Here is a 9966-nt window from a genome sequence, read left to right as displayed (position 1 = left end):
GGTGGAAGGAGGCCGAGGAGACGAACAGTACAAAATCCTCTTCCAGAAGATGTGAGAGCAGATCATATGCACACACACACACACACACACACACACACACACACACACACACACACACACACACACACACACACACACTGATAGTGATGTTAATATAATAACTACATGAGGAAACAGAGCAGAAGACATTTGTGCCTTTAAAGACATCAAGTCAAAACCGTAATTAATTCACATGTATTTAATCTTAAAAAAAAATTGCTTGTATGAAAACTTTAATGTTTGCGATGAATGTTTGTTCTGAGATGAATTTTTTCTCCGGATGTAACCAATGACACATGGGCAAATATTACCCAATATTAGTATACCTTACTTGTCAAGTCCATACATATTTTGTTTAGAAATATGGCATATTATAGTCAATTGTGTTGACTTTAATGAGACGTTTAAATTGAAAACCAAAATCAAAAGGCTCTCATGTTGAATACATTCATTGTAAATGCTGTTTCGTGTCGTTTAACATGGAGTTTAGAGACATAGTGGTGTGACCTTCGTCATTGTGTGTGTGTGTGTGTGTGTGTGTGTATGTGTGTGTGTGAGACAGTCTGTTGGAGCACTGCAGGAAGCACAAGTATCTGGCTAAGTCTGGTGAAACCTTCGTGACTCTGGTGGTCCGTCTGTTGGAGAGACTTCTGGACTACAGGACCATCATGCACGACGAGAACAAGGAGAACCGCATGAGCTGCACAGTAAATGTGCTGGTAAGGAGAATATTTAGCCTCTCAGTGGCACATCTGTATAATAACTCTATTATACATTTCAAAAACGTACTGAGGCGCAAGTGCACATTAAACCTGAACATGCTGTTGGAGTCCTCGTGTGTTAAACATGACTCTCGTATCGTCTCGTCGGTCGGTGTGCAGAAATCAACAGCACAAGCTCAGATGATGTTACAGATTCTTCTAGAGCACATTATTCAGTTTGAGTTTTTGGTTAAGCTGGAGTCAGTGATTAGCATGAATAAGTGAAAAGATTGTGACCTTGAATGCGAATCTGTTGCAGAATTTCTACAAGGAGATCGAGAGAGAAGAGATGTACATCAGGTGAGCCACTTTATCTTTCCTGACTTTACCTGCCGCTGGAATTCTCAATGGTTAAATCTTTCTTTCTTTTTTCTTCTTCTTGTTTTCCCCAAAGGCACATTAAATTGATCAAAAGTAACAGTAAAGACCTTTATAATGTTATAAACGATTTCCATTTCATATAATGATGTTATTTTGAACTTTCTATTCATTAAAGAATCCTGAAAAAATATATCATGGTTTCCACAAAAGAAATTAAGCAGAACATCCGTTTTCAATATTAATAAAAATCATCATATTAGAATGATTTCTGAAGGATCATGTGACACTGAAGACTGGAGTAATGATGCTGAAAATACAGCTTTACATCAGAGGAATAAACTTTACATTTGAAAATATATTCAAATAGAATTTTATTTATTTATTTGTAACAATATTACTGTTTTTACTGTATTTTATACAGTATAATTAAATAAATGCAACCTTGGTGAGCAGCAGATAATTATTTTAAAAAGCATTTAAAAAACCAAACTTTTGAACAATAGTGATATGTATATATATATATATATATATATTTTTTAGATATGTATATACTTATGTATAGTTTTATGTATTATGTATATATTATTATTATACAACCTTTCAGTAAATTATTTGTGGTTTTATATTAATATAAAACATATATTTATTTTATTCAGAAAATTAAAAAGCCCAGTGAACTAGTATTTCATATCATATTTACAATAATGTGTGTTTTAGCACCAGTGGAATACTGTCTTGACAAATGCACAAAAAAAAAACAGTCCCGGAATGATCCAATTTATAAAAAACATTTCAATTGTAAATTTTATCTTTAAGAATCTTAAGTTTCTCCAAGCTTTCCCTGTGTTTGGGATCATGCAGTACGTGAACGATAAGCTAATCTGATCTCTAGTTGCTCTGTGCTGCTGGCCTTTGTGAGTGTGTTATTGGAGTTTGTGTTCAGATTGTTAAAGTCATTGGTGTGTGTGTGTGTAGGTACCTGTATAAGCTCTGTGACCTGCATAAGGAGTGTGATAACTACACAGAGGCCGGATACACTCTACTGCTGCATGCTAAACTCCTCAAGGTAATCCACATGTTTATCTGACTATATATGCCTCTTCCCTTTGAGGACGAACCTAGATGTCTCTGGTAAACACACACTACATTGATTCCTACTTGCCGACACATGCCAGTAAATGAATGTTCAGTGTATACGAGATAACAATGTTTATGCACTTCAACTGCAGAATCTACAGCATCAGGTATAATTTAATTGGCTATCTTGCTGTTGAAGACTCTGACAGGAATAATCCATGCACATTTCCATTTCTTTGAGTGTTGAAGTTCTACAGAGGGATGTTTTTCCCCTTGTCTGACATTTATAAAGTCACCTCAAGTGCAGATTTGAGAACAAATCTCCGGTAGAAAGATACTTAAACTTTGTCAAAGATGATTGCGGTGCACGCAAGGCTTTGGATATTAAAATTCATTCGTATTAAGTATAAAACTTGTGAAACTTAAAGTATTAAATTTAATACCCCGAGTATTAAAACTTCTTTAATTAATTCATCCAGAATCACTGAATGTACAGACACCCTTTTAGGTGTTTGTGAACTTTATACTTAACTGAAAGTCATATTTGCATACTGAAATGTTTCTGTTTTTTTCTTCTTCTTGCATTTATTTGCATACTGATTTTTTTTTACTGAACTTTTTTTTATATCCGTTTATACATATAGTTGATATATATCAGTTCACATAGAAATCAAGATGCATGTCATGACAAACGCAAAGCTCTGCGACATTTAATTCGCACATTTACACCATATAAAGCATAATCGTACTTAAAACATTAACAGTATATTATGTGGCTGCTTTGCAAGCTCTACTGTGTCCTTCACGAAATGCAAATTTGATCTTGGGAGTTAGTCTTGATAATTGACATTAACTGTTAGTTGAGCAAATTGATTAATATGTATATTGGCTTGCTGTTTAATGACATCTGGATGTTCTGTAGTGTATCTGAGATCCGTTTAGGGCTTTACCGGAGTAATTTGACGAGGGAATCGGCTGTCACAGTCAGCGAGGGAACACCACGTTCCCTCAAACCCACGCAGCTTCTTTTCATAAATCGTTCTCTGTGCTCCTGCGTATAAGAGCAGCACTCCCACGTGCACACACTTACACACACCTTATGCTACACACATAATGCATGCATTTACAAACACACACACAGACCTCAGAGACAACACCAAAACCTGAAACTTTTACAACTTGTTATCCGCTCGCTTGGAAGTCGGTGAAACTCCTGAAGAGTTGTTTTGTGAAACGGGACCTATGGTGACTTAAAATATTAATTTACACTTCTTCATACGTGCTTTCAGACAAAAAATGTGTTTAAGTGTTTGGATATTGCTTTGTGCAGTCTCAAGCTAAAATATTATACTATTAAATGTATGTTGTACTATATAAAAAATAAAATAAAAATCCTTCAGGAAGGTAAAAGGGTTTCAGTTTAGTTTATCATTGCAAGGCTTATGCTCATGGCTGTGACACTTCAAGCTGTTAATTAGAAAGAGAAAGCGGATGTTTACTGTAAACATGGTAAAAGGGTTGACATGTATATTTAAACCAGACAAACATAATAAAACTAGATTATTAAGAGACTTTATAGTAGTCTTCGTTACTTTTAAGAAGAAAAATATGATGGGGAACACAGTGAGTTTATTTTTTTTAGATTTCCATCTCAAATTAATGCTGTTCTATCCAAAATTATCATGGTTTCCACAAAAACTATTAAGCATCAAATCATCATATTAGAATGATTTCTGAAGGATCATGTGACACTGAAGACTGGAGTAATGATGCTGAACATTCAGCTTTGATCACAGGAATAAATTGTTTTACAATATAATATAATAGAAAAAAGGAAAAATATTTCACAATATTACTGTTTAACTGTATTTGTATTCATATAAATGCAGCCTTGGTGTGCGTAAAAGTCTTTCAAAAACATTTTTTTTTAAGCGACCCAGTGATACACACACACTTTTCAATGGTAGTTTGTATACAGTATACATATACATATACATATACATATACATATACATATACACAGCTGGTTCACATGGAAACAGTCAGCGTCTCACTAGGCCAGGATGATCAACTGATCGACTAGTTGTCCGAAAACCCACTAGTCAATTGTAAGGCCCCAGAAACACACAACGAGGAACAGATCCGTGGCTTTCACACTGATGATGCCGTTTCCTGAGGTGTTTGACCCCCACTGTTGCACAAAGCTACATGAAATGTCAATTACGTTTACACTACAGTGAATCAGTTCTGACAGAGCCCTTAGCACAATACAGTAGCTCAACGTCACAGCCAATAGCAGCAGCCCTCCAGAGAGTCAGCTGATATTCTCCAGCCAATCAGATCCCTCTTTTCCGTGTGTGTGTGTGTGTTTATATTCCAGAAAAGCGGTGAACTGAGTGGTCAGCACAAACCCAGGAGTTCTGCACAGTTTCTCCCTATAATCACTTGTTTACAGGATCAGGCAGCATCTGTAATGAATATTACAGTGTGGCCACATAAATCAGTGTTATCAGATGGGCTCTTGACGCCGGCACAGTAATACAGGCCAAACCTTTCAGACTCTAAGCACAACAAAATTAATGTCTCCAGCAGCTGTGATCTGAAAGCGACCACACTGCTCTGTGTGTGTGTGTGTGTGTGTGTGTGTGTGTGTGTGTGCGCACGTTTGTGCACCTGCATATTGCATATTTTTATTTATTGTTCAGAGTGGTCATACCATTTTTTTTTGTTTTTTTAATTTTGTTCTTTCCCTGTGGTCCACTTATAATGCTTCTAATAATGTTTTTTGCTCTCTAAAAAAATCTGAAATATGTCGCTCAAACTGTTCAGATCAAACTGAAATCATAAGGGATCTCGTTTTGAAATAATAACATCCTTCTTCCTCCATATTACCTCATCGTAACTTGACAGACTGAGTTTCTGAACGCAGAATAGCCGTCATTGATGTATATATGTAGGCGGCTGTGTTAATGCATTCACATACTGTAACTTGCATCAGACATTTATGCAGCTTCGCTTTTCTTATGCGTGGGAAGTTTTTAGTTACATTTTGTTGTAATGAACCTTCTTATTTCAAAAGATAAAAAGGACTTTTGATTATATGACCCCTTTAAAGTTTCATGTTTGGTAGTGATGTATTTGTATGTGTACAGATACAGATTAGATCTAACAGTGAAGTAAACACGACTCTCATCAGGTCACGAGCAGGTTAATGCAGTGTATTTGAAGAGTGTAATGATGATGTTGTTTTGTCAGTGGTCTGAAGAGGCCTGTGCCGCCCACCTGACGCAGAGAGACGGATACCACGCCAGCACTCAGGGTCAACTCAAAGACCAGCTGTACCAGGAGATCATCAATTACTTCGACAAGGGAAAGGTAACCATCACTAACACTGCATACTATCACTACATGCTTTAGTCATGTTGGCCAGGAACTAACTATTAGTGTTTTCAGAATAGTGGCATTTCAACTCACAACGACATTGTGAACTGCAGTCATCAAACTTGTTCTACTTTCATTTTAGTTGAATTGTTGAAGTTGAATTGATCTTGAAGTTGATTTTAGATGAAGTTGAATTGATCTAATGGTTTATCTCTCTCTCTCTCTCTCTCTCTCTCTCTCTCTCTCTCTCTCTCTCTCTCTCTCTCTCTCTCTCTCTCTCTCTCTCTCTATATATATATATATATATATATAAAAATTGGTATGATCCACACGGAGATCTGATCTCAACCTCATAGAGTCTGTCTGGGATTACATGAAGAAACCAGAAATACTGTGGCAATTAATTATTGTAAAATGTGTCTGTAATTATGCAAAAAAATTATATAAAAAAATATATTAAGATTTAGATTATTTGTGCATAATTAGATACTCAAGTATTTTTGTAAAAAATACATACTTTACCCCCCCCCCCCCCCCCCCCCATTTTTTTCTTTTAAATATTTAAAAACAATTTTTTTAAATATATATTGCAAATGTAATATTATATGAACGTGGCTTCAAACGTGTCCTGCAGCTGCAGACCTGAGAGAGTCTGAGCGGTCAGTGTAACGGACAGGTGACCCGTGGAGAGGGAGATTATTGGCTGGTCTGTTATGGCTACATCTCCATTAGTCTGACAGGCTGGATGGAGGAGCTGAGGGGATTTGAGGGTTAGAAGGGCCACGCAGAGATCTGTGCCCAGCGTAGAGGTCTCTCGGTAGGGGACTTCTAGGGAAACTGCTGCCCTGGACTGGACCCCATTACTGGGCTCAGCGGCTCAAAATCATGACCGAGTGTGTCAAATAGAGAGAACTCAAGAGGATTTAACAGGAATGTGTGTGTGTGTTTGAAGGAGAGCAGCAGTCAGTCAATCCTGGAAAGCGAGCTGAGGAGCAGCTCTGGGCCGTAGTTCTTCTGTTCGACACATTTTCTGGGAATTATTCCAGCTTTTCAGAGTCTATTTTAAACACTGCTCAGACTGCTGGGACATACCCACATGTCACAGCTGAACGTCTCATGAGAGCCGAGACAGGAAGACACAGTCACATAAACTCTTCCTACTCTTTCACTGCATGCTTTCCCTGTATATTCCCTTAAAGGAGCAGTTCAACCAGAAATGAACGACTTCTTATGATCCCCCCCTCCACCCAAGCCCTTTTTTGCGAACAAATACAAAAAATGATACCATGTTATTGATCATGTTGCATGCACAAAATTTCACAAATAAAGTTTCTGTTCATGCTAAGACTTTATTCAACAAAAAAACATTTACATTCATCACAGCTATATTCCTGTATAATGTACATGTGCATATGATACTGTACATGCATGTTCATCATGCTATTCCCTTCTCTTGGAAAATACTGGAGATGCTGAATCTTCTCCCTTAAAATCCTGCATTGCAATATGATTATTTGCAAAATTTAGGTTTTACAATGTAAAAGTAGTATGACCACATTTTAGTTAATATCAGACTAGTGTGTTCTTGTAAACCTAGTCAGTGCTGTCATTAATGCAAAAAAAATACATTGGTTCTTTCTTGTGTGTAGTAACCAAACTTGATACACCTTTTTTGAATTCTGGATGCAAACATGGACTAGACTCAAGGTTTTTTGCAAGAATGGAATATTATCAATGCATAAATGAATGTAAAATTTGAGTTTCTTCCTCACAAAGATATGATAAGGCTTCAGAAGACTGGGAATTCAAGCACACAAGTCAAGGACTCATTTATGAGTTTTATTGTGTTACTCTGTGTCTTTGACAGCCTTTGTTATGGAAAAAAACTAAAAACTTAGTATTCAGCATAGGGCTTGGGACATCATGAGGATGCGTACATAATCACACCGTTTGCACTTTGAGGGGAACTATTCCTTTAGTGCACTCTGTAGTGTCGGCAGGAACAAAATTGAGAATTGTAATTTTAATGCTGAACATGTGGTCTGATATTACAATGCGAGTTTCTTTTTATGACTTTTTTTGCACGCTACTTGTTTTATTCTTTCTTCATTCTGAAGAAGTAATCCACAATGTCTCATACAGACTGCAAATACTATTGCTGGCAGCTTTCTCAATAATAATGCACTGCAGATATTGATATATAATCATAGCCTCTCTCTCTCTCTCAGTGCTGCCAGGATGCACTCAAAGTTTCATTTGAAGAATTAGTTATATATCAAATCCTGTGCACCAGAAGTGTAATGCTAGATAGAGGTTTTATTTACACTTGGCATTTGACGTTATAAGTCTGATATGAGAGAATATCAGAGCCAGAGAATATCCATATTCCTGCTCCGACGAGGTCATAGATAAAAACTCATTTAGTGCCACCTGCTCCTCCCATAGAAATAACATCAATAACGCATAACCAGATGTGCAAAAAAGTGCATTAAAATATGAGGTTTTACACCCTTTGATTTAGCCCAATTGACATCCAGTTGTTACTGTGCCTGCAATTTCTGTTTGTTTTTACAGAGGAATGGATCAGAATTATATTCTGTGCTCAAATATGTCATTTTGGTGAGTTTTAATGGATATCATTATTGACTAAAGGGGGACTTTTAAATATTTTACACGATCAGCATGGTGCAGCTGGAGAATATTGGCATCCGCTTCCATCTCAAAAAAACCTTTTATGTTCAAAGCGCATTGTTCACAGATGGTTAGAAGGATATTATGTCACTGTTTTGACGTGCTTATGAAGTTTGATGTGTTTTTGTGTTCAGATGTGGGAGGAGGCCATTATCCTGGGGAAGGAGTTAGCCGAACAGTACGAGAACGAGATGTTTGACTTTGAGCAGCTGAGCGCTTTGCTGGTACGTACAAACTTTTGCTGTCAATGTTTTTCAATGAAACAAACAATTAATGATCCTTTCAGACTGTTCGACTTTACCTAAGTAGGTAAATTAGCCTAATATAAATGGACGGGGGTGTTTTAATGGTTTTCTGCATTTTGGACGTTAGTGCAGTTTTGTCTAATTGGCAGCAAATGACAAATTGATCCATTCAGACAGAAAGAACGAAAGTTTGGGAACAACTTTTATAGCAACCCCTCACATATTGATCTCAACCTGTTTTTAGTTCTAAATTATTATTATTATTTACTATTTTATTATGTATTTGAGTGCAAATTCATATGACAGTATTAAATAGTTGAAGTGAGCAAAGTTTAATTGAACTCATTTAAAGAGTGTTTGTAAATGATGTGTTCAGAACTGATGATGTGATTTCTGTCTCTGTCTCTCTCAGAGGAAGCAGGCTCAGTTTTATGAGAGCATTGTGAAAGTGATCAGACCAAAGCCAGACTACTTCGCTGTAGGTTATTATGGGCTGGGCTTCCCCTCATTTCTCCGGGTGAGAATTTCTCTTCTAATCCTGAATTTTTTCATATTTCACCATATCCATGGAGATGTCAGTTTCTTTGTGTAAATGCATTGCATTGTGAATTTGTGTGATATATTTCCAAAAGCATGGAAATCAATTACTGGTGTCTTTGTGTGGCCTTTCCAAACCCATCAACAGCTGTCTCTGTAGTGCAGAAACCATTTACAGGCGTCAAATTTGTTTCCAGAGGTTGATTTATTACTTTAAAACTAATACATTTTCTTTTTATTTGTGATGTACAAAGGTTAATTTGTACATCAAAAGGTTATAGGTTAATTTTGTTTTACATTTGTACCAGACCTAGACTTAAAGATCTGAAAATATAAAATGTGAATATTAAGGTATAAGGAAATTTATGATACGACTATGTTTATGATACGACTCTGGTTATGATAATCCTGAAAAAAAAAAATATATATATATATATATATATAATATGTATATATGCATGTATGTATTCAATTCATTATTTTTTTTTGGTGTATTTAAAATATATTATTCAATTCAATTATTATTTTTGCCAAATGTATTTGTTCCTTGTTGCTACTCAAATCAATGGAAGCTCGTTTACACCAATGAATAATAATAATAAAACAAATATAAAAAAAGATATGTATAAAAAAAATAATAATTATATATATATATATATATATATATATATATATAGATATAGATAAAGATATATAGATGCAAAAGCCTCTAAATGCCGTCTGAAATTTTCTTATAGAATGATCATTTTTATCATTTATTAAATTCAATAATTTCACTTAAATGGCAATGAAGATTACCTATTAATTGTCATTTAAGTGAAATTACTGAACTTAAATACACAAGCTTGATAAAAATGATCATTCTATAAGAAAATTTCAGACGGCATTTAGAGGCTTTTGCATCTGAACTCTTC

The 9966-nt window shown here is 35.7% G+C and overlaps 1 protein-coding gene across 2 annotated transcripts in view; it reads left to right on the top strand.

Moving 5' to 3' along the window:
* The window catches only part of dock1 (dedicator of cytokinesis 1), a 245900-nt gene that overhangs the window by 204630 nt on the left and 31304 nt on the right, over positions 1–9966 (top strand). For both annotated transcript variants that reach the window (XM_082151859.1, XM_082151858.1), the window contains exons 34-40: positions 1–51; positions 602–758; positions 1060–1100; positions 2097–2187; positions 5454–5573; positions 8405–8494; positions 8928–9032. The exon at positions 1–51 is cut by the window's left edge and continues 35 nt beyond it. In XM_082151859.1, coding sequence (XP_082007985.1) covers positions 1–51; positions 602–758; positions 1060–1100; positions 2097–2187; positions 5454–5573; positions 8405–8494; positions 8928–9032 — 655 coding nt within the window. The remainder of the gene's footprint in view (positions 52–601; positions 759–1059; positions 1101–2096; positions 2188–5453; positions 5574–8404; positions 8495–8927; positions 9033–9966) is intronic.

Source organism: Leuciscus leuciscus, assembly GCF_965113295.1.
Source record: "Leuciscus leuciscus genome assembly, chromosome: 21".
NCBI lineage: Eukaryota > Metazoa > Chordata > Actinopteri > Cypriniformes > Leuciscidae > Leuciscus > Leuciscus leuciscus.
This window is presented reverse-complemented; position numbering and strand designations above follow the sequence as displayed.